The following is a 21,193-nucleotide window of genomic DNA, read 5'->3' on the forward strand; positions in this document are numbered from 1 at the left end:
CGCATGAAAGATGCAATCAGCTGACAAACGACCGTTTGCGCATTTGCCGGCTGACCACTTCCATGTTTACACAGGACAATGATCGGAAACTAGCATTTGTACGAGCCATCGTTCAGTCGATCATCTGCCCTTGTAAAAGGGTCTTAACTATAATGATGACACTGAGATAACATTTAACCTTTCTCCTTTTTTTTACAGGTAGTTCACAAAGGCGGCATTCTTCAATGGCCAGAATACATTCCATGACTATTGAAGCCCCTATTACAAAGGTAGCATATTACTAAATAATTCATTTATGACTAATTACATCTTAATCTGGACTAAAACTGTGGTGAGAAATATTATCCCAGCCAAAAACAGTTCACTGAAATCTTACTCCGCAGTAGTGCTTTACTAGTGAATAAGTGATTTTTAACCCATTCCTGACTGCCCACTGTCTTTTGACGGTGGGCGTTGCAAGCCCCGATTCTACAGCGACGTCTTTTGGCATCACTGTAGAAAAGGCTTGTGGGCACTCATGCTCCAAGCAGGAGCTGTTACTAACAGCTCCTGTACTTAGAGAAGCCGTCTGAATACAGCTGGGATCGGAGGAAACTGATTAAGCTGCTTAACCCTTTGATCGCCGCAGTCCATGACCATAACATTATCAAAGGGTTCTCCCCTCTTCGATTGCGTCACTGGAAACCCGGTGATGCAATCGGAGACTGGGGGGAACCCTCTGCAGTCAGCCCTGGAGATCTAGAAAATACCTCAGGGCTGTCTGTTCTGTAAGCCTGCTATTTGGGCACACTATGTGTTGCCCTAACTGCAGTCTGTGTCATAGAGACACGGTATAATGTATTAGCATATAGAGGTAATCCTATACATGATAAATATAAAATAAAGCTGCTCAACGTTATGCCTTAATGGGATTTAAAATAAGTAACAAAACAATAATAATAAAGATATGTCCACAATCATTGTTTAGCATATATATATATATATTTTATTGCCCATACATTACATAAAAACAGAAAAACCTACCCATATTAGGTATCTATACGACAGTAATAATCCAGAAGAATGAATTTAACAGGTTATTTAGCGTGAAACAAGAATGGTATTACAAAAAAAACATTGCGAAAAATCACTTTTCTCTATATTCACGTCGCTAAAATAAATTACATAAACTACACAGTCATTTATTTGTACCCCCAAACTGCGCAGGACAAAAATACAATATCTCTCACATAAAACCAGGCCTCATACAGCCACATCAGTAAAAACAGAAAAAAGTTATGGCTGCTGAAAGACAGAGGCAAAAACTAAAAATATGTCGCTGGTCATTAAGGTCTTTTCAGGCCTGGTCATTAAGGGGTTAACAGTACATTTAAGCTGAATTTCGAGGTTTTGGATCAGGGCTGCAGAGTTGTCTGGTTATCCTACAAGCAGTTTACTAGCGTCAAAGCCTATGGCATTCTGGATGGATGAATTGTTGCTTGGCCTTTAACGTTAACTGGGTCATACATCCATTTTTTATGCTGACTATTTTTAAAGGGCAGGCTTTCTTGTCAAAACCCTTATGTATAATGTATAAGAAAGAAAAACTTTTCCTGCTAGTCATCTGAACTATCATAAGGACCTCTGTGTACACGAAGCAAACTGCCTAGAAGTGCGCTACAGGATTATATAAATAGGGATAAAAGATCTGAGAATGTTCTAGTTTACCAACATTAAAGATGTCATTCCCCTACTGGATCTCCCCTGGATCCCTCCAAGAACAAAACACAAACAGACAACCAAGCACTTGGATATCCTCACTCGGTTATGACCGCTATTTTGCTACCCCTCCCGGAGTGCAAATGAATATTAATACAAGCCGCCACTATATGGGTAGTATACTGTATGCCGATCCTTACAAGAGAGTCGAGATATACCTCTTTCATCTGTAGGTGGCAGCCTGCATTGCTTTGCAACAACCCGAATATATTCCGGCTCCTTAGCAAAATAATTCTTCATTACTGGCTGCATGTCCTGTCCTCCATGCCTGGCAATTGGCAGTCTTGTATATGGGTGGGGTGCGTATACATCAGCCATGACGGACATACCTGCTCTGGGGACACCTACAGAATTCAAATGCAATAATTATCTGCAGGGAGTGTATGTAAGCAAGGAATGCCACATCTGCAGCCTTGGCCCCCGACAACCATGCTCAAGGAACGAACTCTTAACAAAAACGATATTAGTAAGTTGCAGCACTTCACATGATTCGCCTTGTTACCCATATATAAATAACCCAAAAGATACCCCAGTTTTCATGAAGAATAAACTGGAAATACAATTTCAGTATTTAAAGTTCAGTAAACCTTACGTTTGCTATTTGGCACTAAAAAACATAAATGTATCACATAAATATAATATAATGTATCAATAATTATCCCATGTGTTAATATTGGGAAAGTAAACATTCTCTTGATTTTTTTTTAGTCCTTCATCCAAACCATACTTCTTCTCTGTCTGGCAATGAACGAACACATTTCCAAGTGACTCAAGAAATGTCCATATAATGCCCCCTGGTGGTTATAAATTGATATGAGCACCGTGCAGTGGCTGATATACGGCGAGCAAGCAGTGTGTTTATTGTGGTGCAGAAGGGGACAGATTTATATGTAATAATGTATTAATAATTTACAGAAAGGGAATGTCTATATACAAGTACAGAAAGTTAGTTATATGCTTCCTATAGAGAATCTGTCATCCCAAGTCACACACTTCAATCGATACATAAGACGTCAGTGTAGTAAACGTACATATATGTATTAGGGAGCTACATAAAAAAAATCACTATTAATACTTATTATTTGTTAGATTTCATATCCCCGCTGCTGCTTTGCTGAGTTTTTCTGATACTTGGATTAGAAAAGTAAATTTGCTGTTTATTAATAAGTATCATTCCTGGCCAGAAGTATATAGACACTCCACTAAGTAGTAGGTTTAACCATTTCAGCCACACACGCAGGCCTTTATAATCACACATACAGCCATTCAATCTCCATGTATTTCAGTATATATCATCACACCCGCTCAGAGAGACTATAACTATAACATTCTAGACTATGTAGATTTATGTGTTAGTGTATGTTACTTCATTTCTCTTTTTTATGTAAGAATTTTCCTGCTGTAAAACATATTTTGTTGTGTCTGGTTAAATATTTTGCGTGTCAGACTGTAAAAAGTACATCTTCAGTAGTAGTAAATTTTAAGCGTTGCGCAAGATAAAAGCTCGGGCTCATAGCACAAATGCCAGAGGCACTGCATTTGAACCTGACCTTCCTCTGAATGTATTCCATTAATTCAACAGTCTACATCTAGAATTCAGACAACAGCATGCCCATGGATCTGTGCTCAAATTCAGTATAATCCCTTGTGACTTCATAGTTTTGCCCCCTCAGGCTTGTTTAACAATGTGTCCTTCTAATATGTGTTTAATTGAAATGTCTTAGTAAGTTTCATTAAAATATTCCATCTGATCGTACCATTTACATGGCGGAAATAAGATTCACACATTTAACTCCAAGAAATAAGGGTTCGCTTTTGGTTAAAAAGACATTGAGTTAAAAGGGACCCGTCAGCTCTCCTGACATGTCAGTTTCAGTAAATAACTGTGTTCCTCTGTTATTCCTCCTAAAACTTTTTGAATAAATTGTCAACTGGGTGTTACCAGTTGAGGGTGTGTCTCTGCAGAGACTGGCCATGTCCAATCAGTGCTGGCAGAGTTAGACTCTGTAGGGGCACAGTTGTTAATTTATTCATAAATTTCAAGGAGGAATAACAGGAATAACACAACGCAGAGCTCTAAGAAAATATGTTCCAGAACTGTTATTTGGGGAAAACAAGTATTTACTAAAATAGACATGTCAGGAGAGATGATCGGACCTCATTAACTCCTTATGCAACTTTAAACGCTATTCTCTACAGCAGGCAGGGTAGGCACAATGCATAATTAAAGGGGTATTCCAATTACAACAAGTTACCCCCTATCTGTAGGGTAAGGGGTAACTTGCTGATCGGTGGGTGTCCGACAGCGGGGACCCCGAATTTGCCCATACCCCTCGTTTGAACCGAGCGGCAGGTCGCTTGTGCGCACTGCCACTCCATTTCTTCTCTATGGCAGCGCCGGAAAATGCAGAACACTGCAGACGGCTATCTCCGGCGCTCCCATAGAGAATGAATGGAGCGGCTGTGCACATGCTGCTCGGTTCAAACGAGGGGTTCAGGCAACTTCGGGGTCCCCATTCTCGTAAACGATGGGGGTCCGAGCTGTCACCAATCAGCAAGTTACCCCTTACCCTACGGATAGGGGGTAACTTGTTGTAACCGGAATACCCCTTTAAGCTGTCCATTGACAACACATAGAACCTGCAGACTCTAGTGAGATCCATCGAGGGAATGCCAGATGCTCTACTGATGTCAAGGGAAGCATGGAAATGACAGGAGGGAATCTTCTGGTCAGAGCATAGCCAACTTTACTACGTCTGTCCTATATTATTGCTTAAATGGTAACTAAACGTTCAACAAACTTCTGACATGTTATAGTGACATCGAAAGAATTGTCGGGATGCACTCCTCTTAGATCGGCGTGGTGCTAGTAGGGTTGGGATGAATTCCCTGAAATATGTAGTCTTGGTTTACACCTGCACACACAAGTAGGATTTTGCAATATAAATTGATTTATTCTTTCATAAATATCTGTATGCCATATATTTACTTCATATACAATACGCATTTACATGAATGCATGTGCAAGGCGACTTATAAGATAAAAACATCAGTTTGATGTCGTGACGCGTAGCCCATTGCAATAAATTAATTTATATTACTACAGTGATCCTCATTAAAAGTTTAGCAGCGCCGTTTTTGGTCCACTTTTCCAATATATATATTTTTTCCTCCTACATGTTATAGTGAAATGTCAGAAGTTTTGAATGGTGGGGTCCGAGCACTGAGCCCCCCACCAATCGCTAAAACGGAGCCGCAAAAGCGCTTGTGCGTGGAAATCGATGTAGCGGTGTACGGCTCAATAGAAGGTCTATGAGCCTGTACACCACTACATCGGCTTTCCGGAAAAAGCCGTACAAAACTACGCGGCTCAGTACTCGGACCCCCACCAATCAAAACTTCTGACGTTTCAGAAGTTTGAACTTTTAGTTACCCTTTAATGATAAGCATTGGGCAGAGAGGATACAATGGAGAAGCAGAGACAGGGGCTTAATATATGGAAGTACTTGCTGTAGCATTTAGGGTAGTAATGTCTTTCGCTTGCAGCCCTGCGGGTAGCTTCTTGATTTCACTTGTCCCATCTACAATGTTATGGGGCTCTGAAGCCTGGCTCCATGGCCACCATGTCCTTCGATGAAACACGTGCTAAGAGAGTACAAGGTGTTCCTATAGTAAACTATATGGCAGTCAACTTTTATCAACAGGCCGTGGGGAAGGCCGGTCTTAAAGGGAATCTTTCAGCAGTTTTGAGCCCCTCAACTGCTATCAGTGCTTTATACAGGGTGGGGAGGACATTGTAACTATACCGGTGGTGTCGGTCATGCATGTTGCATGACCGTGAAATCAACGTTTTAATGGCCCAGACGCTGTGATTGTGAGTGCTCTAGACGTGGCCCCTTGATGTTCAAGTGCACCAGGCTCTTCTCACTGAACGCTTCCAGCCCCTCCTCTGAGTAACGGCTCTAGTGTTCAATCAAGGGACCGCTAGAGCCATCACTCAGAGCAGAGGGGGGCTTAACATCCCTGTTATGTTTGAAATTTTAGGATAAAAAATGTAGTGTCTCATATATATTTTCTTATTTGCCTGGTGCCATTCATTTTATCTCACCCTCATTCCCATTTCCACAGTGTATACAACAGATTTTTCAAAAAAAGAGGTGGGACTGAGAATGCATTGCCTATGAGGACGGAAAATCCGCAGCAATTTACATTAGCAGCAAACTGGATAAGAATTTAAAAATCTCATCCATAAATTGCACAAAATTTCTGTTCAGAAATTGGCCTGTGGTGCAAAGTTTTTAATCTGCAGTTTGCCAATTTATGCTGCGGAATGGTTGCATATTTTTTGCGGACATTCCCGAATATGTTTAACCCCTTAGTGACCACCAATATGCCTTTTCACCGCGGTCACTAAGGGGCCTTAGGGTCGGCCGCCGCCTCTTCACAGCGGCCCAGTCTAAGCCGACAGCCGGACTTCTGCTCCAACGACCTCGATCGAAGTTTACTGCGATCGCGGCCGTTTAACCCGTTAAATGCCGCGGCCAATAGTGACTGCGGTATTTAACTTGTTTACAGAGGGAGGGAGTCCCCCGTCCCACTATGTGTTCTTAACCCCACAGTTTAACCCTCCACATCCTTGCACTACTAACTAGAACTACGCATTCTCACCAAAACCATTTTTTTCCGTTCTTCAAACCTCTGACACATCAGACATCGCCTATTAGGTTTTTTATTCATCTCCAGTTCTATTTTTTATTTCCAGCTCCTTCTGATTTATCCCCTTCTCCTTGCTGGTAATATACCCATTGATTAATTGTCACTTAAATCTTTGTGTTACTTATATAACTATTCATGTATTTTTACTGACCTTTTGCATCAGCATGACCCTAAATTACGTCAGAGGTGATCCCTGACCTGCCTTTTTGGCGTTTTTTTTCTCTTCCTTTCCCTCACTATTTAAAGTTGCTACATGCATTGTAATGTGTATGGCCTGATGAAGACGCTAGTCCTGCGTTGAAACGCGTAGCCTAATTAACCATTTAAAGCCCAATAAATCCTTTTATTTTTAATTACTTCCTTATCTGTATTTACTATTGATGTTAGCAGCACTGTATTTTGGTTCACCTTTCCTCTTATATATGCCCTATCGAGCGGTTGCCGTTGTGCCACCGGTTTGGACCTAGCCGCAGCTACATCATTAATTATTGCCTGTCTACAGAAGAGTTGTGCCTACCCTTGCACAACTCCAATAGGTGAGCATAATCTTCACCACTGTTCATCATCCTTATTTTCTCTTGTGATCTGCACCTTGACACCTCCGATGGGGTGTCATGGCAGCCGGTGGCCTGATAAAAGCCCCCAGGTCTGCCCTGGGCACTTACCTATTAGGACGTGCCGGAGATTTAAACTGACAGGCAATAATGCTCTGGTATACGAAGCATTATAGCAGCGATCTGAAGATCGCATAGTAAAGTCTCCTAGTGGGACTAAAAAAATAAGTAATAAGTGTGAAATAAAAATTAGTAATAAAAATGACAGTAAAAAAATAAAATAAAAATTCCCATAAAAAGTGGTTTTATTTAGTAAAAGTGTAAAAAAAAGTACACATATGGTATCGCCGCGACCGTAATGACCCGTAATAAATATGTAATTTAAACCGCAAGGTGAACACTGTAAAAAAAAACAAACGCAAAACACAATGGCGAAATTGCTATTTTTTTCCATTGCCCCCCAAATAAGTCATAATAAAAGTTCATCAATAAGTCCCACGTACCCCAAAAAACTAAGTCTCGTCCCGCAAAAAACAAGCCCAAAAAATCACATTGATGGAAAAATAAAAAAATGAGGACTCTTGGAAAGCGACGATGCAAAAACAAATAAGTTTAGTTCAAAAGAGTTTTTATTGTGCAAAAGTCGTAAAACATAAAAAAAACTCTACATATGTGGTATCGTCGTAATCGTACCAACCCATAGAATAAACTTAACATGTTATTTACACCGCACAGTGAACGGCGTCAATTTAAAACGCATAGAACAAAGGTGGCATTTCAGGTTTTTTTTCTATTCGCCCCCAAAAAAAGTTAATAAAAGTTTATCAAAAAATTATATGTACCCCAAAATAGTACCATTAAAAAGTACAACTAATCCTGCAAAAAACAAGTCCTCATACAGCTATGTCGACGGCAAAATAAAAAAGTTGTAGCCCTTTGAATGCGACTATAGAAAAACGAAAAAAAAAAAAAGCTTGGTCATTATGGCCTAAAATAGGCTGGTCACTAAGGGGTTAATGAGGAAGTGAAGTTCCGCAACAAATAGGAAATATTAAGATTTTTACTGCGGAAAAATAAAAGTTTTGGAGTCAACAGGATAGTGTTTGAAAAACAACAAAATTTTCATGATCCTGGATGGAAAATTTGCAGAAGAAAAACGGAAATGGGAAAAAAACATAAATGGGAAAGACTGATTGAAACTTCAAATAAATACCGCTACAGTACCTTACTCGATATTTTGAGTTAATTTCATTTATTTTTTTTCAATTAACATTTTCCGTCATCGCCAATTAACATTACAGTAGAGCAGACATATTTTCGTGATGTCTGCCCTTTGCAAAAATGTTCAGATCACTAAACTTCCAAAAATGCAATTAGGCTTCTGCAGAATGTGAAGATTATTTGTCAGATTGGAAATTAATGCCAGTCTACAAGTGCTTCTGCAAGCTGCCAGAAAAATAGGGGCCTTTTATAAGCCGAGCCCCCCTATGTTTTGGTCAGCATGCCAAATAAATACAAGGAGTGTTTGATTTGGTGCGGACTATTGGCCAGATTTGCTGCCGACACCAGATGAGTGGATAAAAAAAAAAAAGTCCATACTCCTCTCCCCCTGGTCTCCCATAGCAACGCGTCACTCCTCCCAGGGCCGGTGTGCTGCCGGCCTCGGATGACGTTTTCTCCGATGTGACTGTTACAGCCTATGATTGGCTGCAGTGGTCACATGGGATGAAACGTTATTCCAGGAGGCCGGCAGCAATGAGGCCGGACTGGGAAGAAATGAGGCCTCGCTATGGGCGACCAGGGGGAGATGAGTATAGACTTTTTTCGTTATTATAAAGTAGAAATATGTGTAGTTTTTTTCTCTACTTGCGATTTTTGCTGCGAATTCAACGTTTTCTTGTAGTCTTGATATATTTTCTACTAAAACATGCACACTGATAATTATAGGATCACAGATACATCATCTGTATGTAGAGTGAAGTGTCTAACATGTCCGGCTAGATGTGCCAAATTCATCATGCACCACTGTGATAAATTTGGTGAATTTTCCGACTTCCTGGTCTAAGTTTAAATTGTCTAAATCTGACCCATTATCTTTATAATAGACTCATTGGGTCTAATTTGTCATCTTTTCTACATCCGTATTCTGCAAACAATTTTTTTTTACATTTTGATGCATTTACGCCATTCACGGCACTTTTAAAAAAGGGGCATTGCTGAGCGTAAGTGGGGCAGGGCTACACGCGGCATAGAAAATGTACTGTCATTTATGCCAGAACTTATAATGGGAATCTCGTATCTAACCTAGATTTCCTTTCTGGCACACGGACACCGAGAGATGCACCTAATTTATTAAAAGATGTGCGCCTCTTAATACATTGGATGCATTTTACTCCAGCGCTCTTTATATTAAGATTAGGTGTGTGGAACGCCAGTCTTCAAGTAGACTCTTTTAATAGTGGAATTTAGTATTGCATGCTGGCCACTCAAATGGCAGGTCTGCCGGAGCAGGAGATGCTTTTACATAGCAGCTCTCTCTTCTGGTTCATAGAGTGGGGTTGAAGCAGGGGACCCCCCTCTATTACGTCCATGTGCCCAAATAGGGTAGACGAAAAGGGAATTTTATTGTGAGACAACCACTATAAGGGTATGTTCACATGGCAGCGTCCGTTACGGCTGAAATTACGGGGCTGTTTTCAGGAGAAAACAGCTCCGTTATTTCAGCCATCATGGCATGTTGAGGCGCTTTTTCGCTGCGTCAATTACGGACGTAAATGGAGCTGTTTTTCCATGGAGTCAATGGAAAACGGCTCCATTTAACGTCTGAAGAAGAGACAGGTCCCTTCTTTGACGCGGGCGTCTATTTACGCGCCGTCTTTTGACAGCGACGCGTACATTTACGCCTCATGGGAACAGACCAACGTAAAACCCATTGCTTTCAATGGGCAGATGTTTGCTGACGCTATCGAGCCGCATTTTCGGACGTAAATCGAGGCGGAAAACGCCTGAATTACGTCCGTAAATAAGCCGTGTGAACATACCCTAAGCATTCGTCTGAGCCATTATGTACATGAATGTACTGCACAAGAGCTCTTGTCCCTGAAAACCCCATTTATCCATGTGAAACTTTATAGTAAACTGTTATTGGTCTCAGAAGGGTTCTACACAAAGTGTTTCCCTTTGCAACATGATGATGAACGATCAGCATTTTATTTGTTTATTATATTGTGTCTGCTTAATTATATTTTATTTTAACTAGGTAATAAACATCATCAATTCTGCACAAGAAAACAGCCCTATGCCAGTAGCTGAAGCTCTGGACCGAGTTCTGGAGATCTTAAGAACTACAGAATTGTATTCTCCGCAGCTCGGAACCAAAGATGAGGATCCTCATACCAACGACTTGGTTGGAGGTTTGATGACAGTAAGTTAACATTACAGTGAAATAGATAATAGAAAATGCATTATTACAAACTCTGTCAACATCAATAGTCAAGGTAGAGTAAATGGCCTCAGTTTCTCAATTATTAGTACGTGAAGATCAAGACATACTATCAAATAAGATTCCTAGATTGGATACAATTGTAACAAAGTCTCAGATGTGAGAAGTATTCGTTCTATACAGGTTTTCAGACAGCCTGAATGCTCCATGACCTAACAGGACTTTATGGTTTGCAATGCTTTACCAGGCCATGCAGTTATCTTATGGTTATTGCATGGGCACAGCGGCTGTAAATGCATGAATACCAGCAGGAGGGCAGCTGTGATTGTCTGCACCCCCATTGTAACAGCAAGGGTCAGAGAGAGCTCCAATCCAATCTATTTAACCACTTAGATGCCACAATTATTATAGGATTCCGCTTTGTACACATGACTGTCAGCCATCATGACCCAATCAGACAGGCAATAACACATTTGAATACAGTAGTAAAAAGGAAACATTTAAATTATGGCTTTTGGAATGTGGAGAGGTTAAGGCATAAGATTCATCTGCTTCCACAAAGTGGTGGGAAATTACTAGGTTATGGCATCACTTTGCGAATGGTGGGGGTCTAAATGCCAGGACCTCCACCGATCCTGAGATTGAAGGGGCCGCAGTGCTGATTTAGCCTTCCCTTCTCAGTTATTCCCTGCACAGCGGCCCCATTCAATTAAATGGAGTTGTGTTGCAGTTCTCTACTAACTTGGTGCCCGGGAGCATTGATATGCAGGGAAAAAACTTGAAAGGGAAGCAGTTCTAAAGAATTGATGTGGACCCGTCAATCTCAGGATCGGTGGGGGACTTAGCAGACGGACCCCCACCAATCACAAAGTAATGGCATATTCTAGCAATGTGCCATCACTACGTGTGATGAGAATTACCCTTTAAAACCATAATTAGTTGTGTCCTTTAGGTATTTAAGAGGTTGTTCTTTAAACAAAATAGCAATTTGGTCAAAAGGAATGTCAGAAACCTCATAGCAAAGTTTTGGAATTATTAGGCTGTGTTCACATCACACTACAGCCCTTTGTTTTACTGTATTGAATAGTGTACTAGACTATGCTATTCTATACAGAGGGATATAGTAAAAAAAAAAAAAAAGTATAACTCATGGTATACGTTTCTTTACAGAAGGAGCCTATTGGCAACATATTTCGCTGTATGCTTGTACAGCGGGATAGGTTACAGCCTTCCATCAGAGGTATATGTCGAGAGACATAGAAGTCAGACGTATGGCTGTAACGTAATGTGAACAGAAGAATGCAAATAAAAATAGATACCTGCCCTCAGGACACCACACAGGGGGGTTCTAATATAAAAAAGGAATATATGTAGTGTTGTCTAATGTATTATATACAACTGATTAGAGTTAATTAGCCAATGAGCACCTATAAAGAATACTAAAAGATATTGCAACAATAATACCCAATAATAAATATAAACAATGTATCTAAAAATATTAGCTCCTATGTGTAGAAATTTTTCCTTCCCTTTTCCCTTCCCTTGGTTGAACTTGATGGACATGTGTCTTTTTTCAGCCGTACTAACTATGTAACTATGTAACTATGTAAAAGATAGGATCCTATTAATATAACGAAATATCAATAAATAAAATAACAATTAGACAGCATATCAATATGTAAAATCACTATTTCAATGTACAGTAATCCTGGTTCAGGAGACTAAAACAATGTCCACTGCAGGGCCCTTGCGGTATAGACCTAGAATTGGGACTGAAAGTCACTGACTTTAGTAGTTAAGAATAGCACAGGTGTTTTTTTGGAAGCACTAAAAATATTTGAATTCACTGCTAACTACGATGGTGTTGATCTACAGGTGGAGATATTGACTTTGTTATCACACATGCATATTGCCTGGGGAACCCCTGCTCTCATTTGTACCCCAATGAAGTTTTTTGCAGCAGTGGGTAAAGCATTCTGTAGTTCTGCATTCTGGACGAGATTTGTTGACTACTTTGCCTGCCCCCGTACTAAGCATCTATGAAGCTGCTGTAATAGTGACAGCTCTTGGTGCTGTCTTCTGAGGAACCTGAGCCGGTTCCAAGGAGCCCCAGTTGGAAATCACTGCAGTAACACAATAACAATGTATTCCTGAAATGTAAAACATGCTAGAGATATAATTCTGTTTATTTTGTCTAAATAGAAAAAATTTAAAGTATCAGTAGATCACATTTTAATAAATGTATATTCACGTCATCTTCTAAATATCCTGAAAGTATGTTTTACTACTGGGTTAACAGATTGGCATTCATGTTATTTACATGTCATTGCCAGAATTCTTGAAGTGTGCTGAAAAAATCCTGACATCAAGACAGCTGTGTCTTTCTTTCATCTGCTCCATGTTAGAGGTTATTCGTCTGAAGACTGGCATTTTCCACCTTTGTGATCGCTATATCCAGAAAATTAGTAGATTTTCCTGGATTTCCGATGTAAAAAATAAACCAAGTTGTTTGTCATTCAGGGGTTTAACAAAATCCTGAAAAACCCCAGAATGACAACCAATATTATTAAAATATCATCAATATACCTCGCCTATAAAAAAAAATGGACGAGGTATATGATTTGATGTTGTCTGTGAAGACCTCCTGATCCACCTACCAGTCTAGGTACAGATTAGCATAACTTGGTGCACAAGGGTTGCCCATGGTTGTACCCCTGAGCGGAAATAAGAAGTGCTCCCCAAAAAGAAATTCATTTCTGGAGAGAATAAATTCCATCAATTTGAGGACAAATACTTTGTGTGTACCCCTGGTCTCCAGGAAACAATGTACAATCCCACACCAAAGTGCATAGGGTATAGAGTGTACAGTGCCGAGGTATATTGATGATATTTTAATACTATGGGGGACTCATTGGTACACGTCTGGAGTTAGATAAACCCTTAAATGACAACCAACTTGGCCTATTTTTTACGTCTGAAATCCTGAAATAATCAATTCATTTTCTGGATATAACGATCACAAAGGTATAAAATGGCAGCCTTAGCACTACCTTGTTCCGAAAATCCATAGCCACGAACAGCTTGCTGTCATAGAACAGTTACCATCCTTTTCCCCTGAAAAGAGGTGTCCCCAAGGGACAATACTTAAGACAGGAGAAATTGCTTAAACCTTGGGGACTTTCTTGATAAGTCAAAACAACTACACCAGCATTTCAATCAAAGGGGCCACCTGGCTCCTATTTTGATGGGAAAATTTCATCATGCACTATCATAAAATAGAAATAGTCTCATGGTCCCTAAAACCAGAAACCCAACAGAGGGACCCCAACAAATTTTCTTGATGGGTACTTTTGATGAAAAACATCAGGAAATTAGAGGTGTCCTAAAGAACCTATAAGGAATACTATCTGCTGACAAGGTTCTCGTGGACGTGGATCCTTCCTATCCTTTTATTACATCTAGAAAAGGTACAAACCTCCGTGATCATCTGGTTCAGTCATTTGGCTGAACTTACTTACACCCCAGAGTACATGGTTGTCACGAAAAACTATTGGCTCGTTTAAATGCAGCTCATGCAGAGCAGTCAAATACATTGCTAAGAAGAACAGCTTTGTGAGTGCCGTAACCGGACAGATTTTTAAGAACAGAGAATTTCCAAACTAAAACGAAAGGTGTGGTCTATGTGGCAAGGTGTGGATGCCCACAGAGTTACGTGGATAAGACTCCACAAATTCCACTGACGATTTCTAGAACATATAGGAAACATTACTCAGAGAGGCGGACACATGTCTATCAAGGGACATGCATGAACTACATAGACAGAACCCAGAAGATAAAAATTACTGAACCCACATGGGATTAATGATTTTATTTCATATCCCTGCTTTACCGGAGGTCTGGTATTCTATGTATGGTTAAGACTATTGATGAAATTACTGTTCAGTCGGTATAGTATGGTATGTAGCTCGCTGCTATGAAACACAATGCTTAACAAATTCCCCCTGGAGTACAGACACTGTGTGAAGTGGAATATTTAGCACGTATGGGACCAGGAGATTTTTTCTATTTTGATATCAGACCCTATGAATTTTTTCGAGACTTACGGGAATTATCTATTTTGCCTCGATTCTTCTAGCTGCCATTGGCATTTACAGCCAGCCTCTGCACCTCAAATAAGGTATTTACCGCCCTTGTCCCTAGCGACAGCTCTTATACGTCTATTTCACTTACTGGACCAGCGGCCATCTTTAGTGACAAGATTGATGATACAAAAAGGAAGGGTATCTCTGATTTACTATTGGTTACCCACAGTGCGTGAGTGGGGTGCGACATATTCATGAGGCTGTAATCCAGTTTCGCCTATTAGACTGGAGGAAGGCCTGCTACAGCGTCTGGTACCTACCTATATTAAGAGGTGTTGTGGCAATCATGTACCCTCAGGCTGCCGATTGGCTGCTTACCACCGAGTGTCTAGTTAGTTGGGCAGGGTTTGCAGAGCTCCGGCCATCCTTAACTTTGATTGGCTGGTTTTGCGCTGTGATATAGCGGTGGGCAGGGCCTACCCAGTTATAGCTGAGACGCTCTAGCTGCAGACAGTTCAGATTATGCTCACACACAGTACTTATTATTCAGTGCACCAACATTCTCTAAATGTGCCTTTGTATTGTCAACACAGAACTGTTTATCAATTTACGCCTATGCCCCTTATATACATGAATTTTATTAAATGTTCCTCTGGCTATATTTACTTTTCTTAAATGAAATTTTAAAGGTTATGTTTTAGCCTATGGTAACCCCCATTTCAAGTGAAGGTTATAATTAGGATAGCTGTGGGAAAAGATATCCTACTTTGTTTTTTCAGTAAAAGAGACTATTTAATTCAAGGCTTTATAAGTGTATAATCTTCTTTTACGGTTGCAGCATTGGGAAAAAAAGGAGGAACATAATGATATTGCAATATATTTTGTAGTTGCAGTTTGATTAGGATGTTGAGTTCCTTGTTTCTCAATGTAACTGATGTATATGTATTTTTGCTGTACATTACTCTTTCCAGCTTTGAGAACTATGTTATATGCATCCCTAAGGGTAAGTTCACACGTACCAGATTTGCTGTGGACAATTTCCCCAGCAAATCTGGGGAAAGCCTCTGGGAAATCCGCAGAATTTGCCACTGCGGATCAGCTGAAACAATTTTAAAAAATTCTGTAAACTCACATTCCCAAGTCTCTGCTGCTCCTATGGTAATGCTTGCCTGGTCCCCGTCTGCCTCTATCCCGGCTTCTAGCAATGATGAACGTGAATTCTGCAGCCTGTGATTGGCTGTAGCCCTCACCTGTCTAGACAACATAAGGCCAGGATATAGAGACATACAGGGGGCCCAGCAAGCATTACCATAGGAGCGGCAGAAGAGTGGGAAGGTGAGTATAGTGTTTCTTCTAATTTGAAACGTCTTTTTTTTATTTTACTATTGTCCATAACTGCAGATTTAGCAGTGGATCCCTGGTTGATCCGCAGGCAAATCTGCAAGAAATTTGGTTTTGTTACGTATTTTGACTTGCCTATTGAGCTCAATGGGGATAATCCCGAAAAATCTGCATTAGAAATAGACATGCTGCGGATTTAAAAATCCACACTTTAGATCAATTTCCGGGTGGAAAATTTCTATATAAGAGGATGAGATTTGTTGTAATCTCATTCACTTTGCTGCTTCTGTAATCCGCTGTGGATTTTCTGCCCGCAAATCCGGATAGAAAATCGCACCAAATCGCAGCCTAATTGTTTGTAAGGAAGATTGTTACCCAGGTTTCAAAATGTTATTTGAATTTTTTTTTAGGATGGTTTAAGGAGACTTTCAGGGAACGAGTACATTTTATCAGCAAAACGTAAGTTCTGCTCATCGTAATAATACTTTTGTATTTTGGCATGGAACTGTATAAATGTTTTCTTTTAATATTAATTACTTTTCTGTTTTTACTTGATCTAAACAGAAGTCCATCCGTCTTCTGGGCATTTAATCTCATCTCTCTCCCTCGCTGACATCCCACCTCGGATAGCTCAAGCAATGGAGAATGAAGAGGACTGGGAATTTGATATCTTTGAATTGGAGTCTGCCACTCATAAAAGGTACTCCTTGTATATTATCTCTGTTGTCCGCCCATACAAAACATTCTCAAGATTCATGAATACATAAATGGCGTCAACAGGACCTAATGGGTGAGATTCTAGATTATTGGATTCTCATAGAAAAGTATATACAATTTACTTGGTATGATAGAGAAACTCAAAGAAGACATCAATATATGGCATAAGGTGGTGAAGCAGAGTACCTGTTTGATGAAGTAGTCATTATAGGGGTTTTCCCATGAGAGACATTTATGACATGTCCACAGGATATTTTTTTTAAAAAGGTAGTAGGACAACAGCACACGTCTCCAAGTCTTCAAAATAGTGTATTTATTGTCAATACATCCGCAGAAAACAGGCAACGTTTCGACCCATGGTGAGTGAAGGGTCTTTCCCAAGCTTGAGAAAGACCCTTCACTCACCATGGGTCGAAACGTTGCCTGTTTTCTGCGGATGTCTTGAAAATAAATACACTATTTTGAAGACTTGGAGATGTGTGCTGTTGTCCTACTAACTTTTTTTGGAAAATTGCATTATGCCAGAGTGTGTTTGCCTGGCTTGACAGCGTGCACCACTCCAGAGATCGGGACCTGTGCTGCTTTATTACCCTTCTTTTTGGATCAATATCCACAGGATATATCATAAATGTCAGATAGTTGCGGGTCCCACGTCTGGGACCCGCACCTATCTCTAGAACGGGGCCCCCTAAACCCCGTTCTACCGCTCTGTGTTGCGGCTGAATCACGTAATGTCCAACCATGAAAAAGAAAACAGCGTAGCTCAGTGTACGTTCCGTAAGTTTCCGTAAATTGCATAAAACTGAATGGTAGTTACGGAAACTGCGTAGCTCGCAGAGATGGGACCCGCATCTAACTGACATTTATGTCATAGCCTCATTTTGAAGGGGTTTTCCACCTTTTGACAACTGATGACCTATCCACCGACACCCGGACCCCGCACATATCAGCTAGTCCGGTGCCTCTGTTCACCAGAGATACATTCCAGAAGCCCATAGCTCCGGCCACAGAATAGCGGCCGAGCAGCAGTACTGCAGCTCTGCTCCTATTCAAGTGAATAGGAGCGGATCTGAAGTGCAGCCGCTATGCTATGTATAGAGCGAACTGCTTCCAGGCTCCGTACATAGCATTATGTGCCATAACATCCGGTACCCGCAGGCCACCTGAGCAGCTTATCAGTGCGGGGTCTGGGTGTCGGACCCGCACCGATGGTATACTGATGACCTATCTGGTGGATAAGTTGGACAGCCCATTTAAGTGAAACCTGCAGTAGATCCTAAAGGGAAGAGAAGTATGATTAAACATTTTTTTCTTCCATACCCAGTTTTTATGGGTAAAACATAAAAACGGCACCCAAGGATGAAAATATGAAGCGTGGACACAGTCGAACTCCCTCGATATTGTCACTTTCAGCATTGTATGTTAAGACATGTTGGGTTTGGTAAATAACCAGAGCGACAATTTTATGGAGTTTTTATCTTCTCCCGAGTTTTTATCTTCTCCCGATGTTTGTATGGGTTTACTCTATGTTGCCTCTTTTCATGTGATCTTGTCTGTAATGTGACGGAGTTATGAAAATAGTTATCAAAATAGTGACCTAGTTACACATCTTTGTTTTTGGTTATTCCTTAGGGTATGTTCACATCAGCGTCACCCTTCCGTTCATGGGTTCTGTTAGACCATTCTGTCGGAGGAACCCATAAACGGAAAGCCAAAAGGAAACCATAGCTTCCGTTTGCAATACCATTCATTTCAATGGTAATGCTTCCATTGCAAATGATTTCCATCTGTCTCTATTCCGTAAGATTTCTGTTTTTTAGCGGAAACAATAGCGCAGCCTACTACGCTATTGTTTCCTCGAAAAAAACGAAAACCTTACAGAATGGAAACAAGGTCTAACGGAACCCATGAACGGAAGGCCGACGCTGATGTGAACAGGCCCTTATTCACTTTATCTAAACAACAAATGGACAATGAACACAACTTCTCATGTTTTTATTTGATTTCAATTTTCACACAGATTTGTAGAACCACATTCAATGCAATATTCAATACGAGATTTCGCAGCGGATTTCGGACCAATTCCTCAGTTTTGAAGGGTTTCCCCAGGATTAGAAAAATATTGCTACTATCTTCCAAAAACAGTGCCACACCTGTCCATACATTGTGTGTTTTATTGTAGCTCAGTCTTATTGACTTCAATGAAGCTAAGCCGCAATACCAGACACAACCAAGGACGGGTGTGGTGCTGTTTTTGGAAGAAAGCGAGTTTTTTGACGTGGAAAACGCGCCAAAAAACGTCCGAAAATGCCTCCCATTGATTTCAATGGGAGGCAGAGGCCTTTTTTTCCCGCAAGCGGAAAAACCGGCTCGCGGGAAAAAGAAGGGACATGCCCTATCTTAGGGCGTTTACGCCTCTGACCTCCCATTAACATCAATGGGAGGCAGAGAAAGCGTATTTCACTGCGTTTTTTTGCCCGCGGCTCTCAATTTTGACGGTGTGCAGGCAGAGGAAAATCTGAATTTTGAGGAAGATTTTCCTCCTGCAAAAAACTCTGTGTGAACCCAGCCTTAATTCTTACAATGTTGTTGTATGCATTGCCTTCTAAATATTGTTGATATTGTATAAATAATATTTATTATCTCAATGACATTTGCATCCATGTGTTAAAAACCCACAATATTTGTCTCCATTTCCCTTTTTTCCCTATATTATGTCATATTTTTTTGTAGAATTCTATTTTTTCCACTCTTTCTGAATGAATCATTTCGCTCTTTTCCTGCAGGCCTTTAGTTTACCTTGGCCTAAAAATGTTTGCTCGGTTTGGGGTTTGTTCATTCCTAAACTGCTCAGAAGTTACTTTGAGGTCCTGGCTGCACGTCATTGAATCAAACTACCATTCAAGTAATGCATACCATAATTCAACACATTCCGCTGATGTCTTACACGCCACTGCTTACTTCCTGTGCAAAGAGCGGGTGAAGGTAAGGAAATTCTAAGATTATTACTCTTCCTCTGGAAAAACGTGTACGTAGTGTATAATCCATATTAATATGATTGAAAATACTGAAGATGATCTATCACTAGCACATGATGAAGGGGCACAAGTTGTCTATACATTTCATAGGAATTAGTGGTATTGCTGACACATGGTATGGAGGTAGACTTCTTTACAAGACATAATATATAAATATAAAAGTTCTCTTGTACTGATTCTGCGTAAGGGTATGTCCACACTAGGCGTAAACGTATTTCGTTGCGGGAAATCAGCAGTGTAAGATGAGATTTGAACAATTCTCACCCACACGCTGCATACAAAACCCACGAAAAAAAAAAGTTCATAAATTGACCTGCGGTGCGTCTTTTTAATCTGAAGCATGTCAATTTATGTTGTCGAATGGCTGGTTTTCTGTTGCGGAAAAACTGAGATTCAAAAAACTGCTGCAGCCAATCACAGGCTGGAGGGGATATATCAAAAACTGGTGCAAAGGTAAAGTAGAGTAGTTGACCATGGCAACCAATCAGATTCCAACTCTAATTTTTCAGAGGCCTTTTGGAAAATGAAAGCAGCAACCTGATTGGTTGCAATGGGCAACTATTCATCTTTTTCTTTGATGTATCGCCCACAATATGACTGAACTCGTATGTAAACTGTGATTAGTGAGGTCTTTTACAGTATTTATTTTTTCAAGCTGCAGACTGAAAAATATTTGACTGTGTTGTTTGGAGTATTTTAATTTAACATTATGAATTATTTAAATATATTGTGTATATGGGATAATGTATTCCTGTAAATTACAAGAACATTAGAAATCACAGAGGAGTTCTGTGACCATATAAATGAGGGCGAGATCATGAAACTACTAGGGGACTTCTATTATACTGCGAGGAGGTACATTATTCCTTAAAATACATGACTACGCTGCTGCAGAACCTCTATTTAAAGAGAAATAGGAGTATCATGTAATTCACTAGTGCCAATTACAATGCCAATCACAATGCCCCCCATACAGTACCAGACAATTTTCCACCCCATACAGTGCCCTCCATAGGTTTCCCCCATATATTGCCACGCACAATGTCCCCTAAATTCCATCCGTACAAGGTGTGTCTATATATTATGCAACATTTATGCATGATGTATTATAAATCTAAGAATATACAATAGTTTACTTTTTCATCGTTTTCTACCGCAATGATCACGGCTGTAAATTTATTCTGCATGTGTTACTTTTGTATGAGCCACCCTATTGATACTGTGACGTATCTGTTTAGCAAAGCTTGGACCAGATTGATGAGGTTGCTGCTCTCATTGCTGCCACTGTTCATGATGTGGATCATCCTGGGAGAACGAATTCATTCCTGTGCAATGCTGGCAGTGAACTGGCCATACTGTACAATGATACAGCAGTGTTGGAGAGCCATCATGCAGCACTGGCATTCCAGCTGACGACGAGAGAAGACAAGTGCAATATATTCAAAAACATGGAGAGGTAAGACACCAAGTAAGATAGCGCAATAGATCGCTTACAACTTGATTTATGAGGATTTCTTACATATTTACATCATGGGTGGGTCTGTT

General features: G+C 40.3%; 1 protein-coding gene across 4 annotated transcripts in view; it reads left to right on the top strand.

Moving 5' to 3' along the window:
• The window catches only part of PDE8A (phosphodiesterase 8A), a 322,954-nt gene that overhangs the window by 287,092 nt on the left and 14,669 nt on the right, over window positions 1-21,193 (top strand). For all 4 annotated transcript variants that reach the window (XM_075858062.1, XM_075858060.1, XM_075858061.1 and 1 more), the window contains exons 13-18: window positions 199-269; window positions 10,288-10,452; window positions 16,304-16,352; window positions 16,458-16,593; window positions 19,397-19,595; window positions 20,887-21,104. In XM_075858062.1, coding sequence (XP_075714177.1) covers window positions 199-269; window positions 10,288-10,452; window positions 16,304-16,352; window positions 16,458-16,593; window positions 19,397-19,595; window positions 20,887-21,104 — 838 coding nt within the window. The remainder of the gene's footprint in view (window positions 1-198; window positions 270-10,287; window positions 10,453-16,303; window positions 16,353-16,457; window positions 16,594-19,396; window positions 19,596-20,886; window positions 21,105-21,193) is intronic.

The sequence above is a fragment of the Rhinoderma darwinii genome, chromosome 3 (assembly GCF_050947455.1).
Source record: "Rhinoderma darwinii isolate aRhiDar2 chromosome 3, aRhiDar2.hap1, whole genome shotgun sequence".
Lineage (NCBI taxonomy): Eukaryota > Metazoa > Chordata > Amphibia > Anura > Rhinodermatidae > Rhinoderma > Rhinoderma darwinii.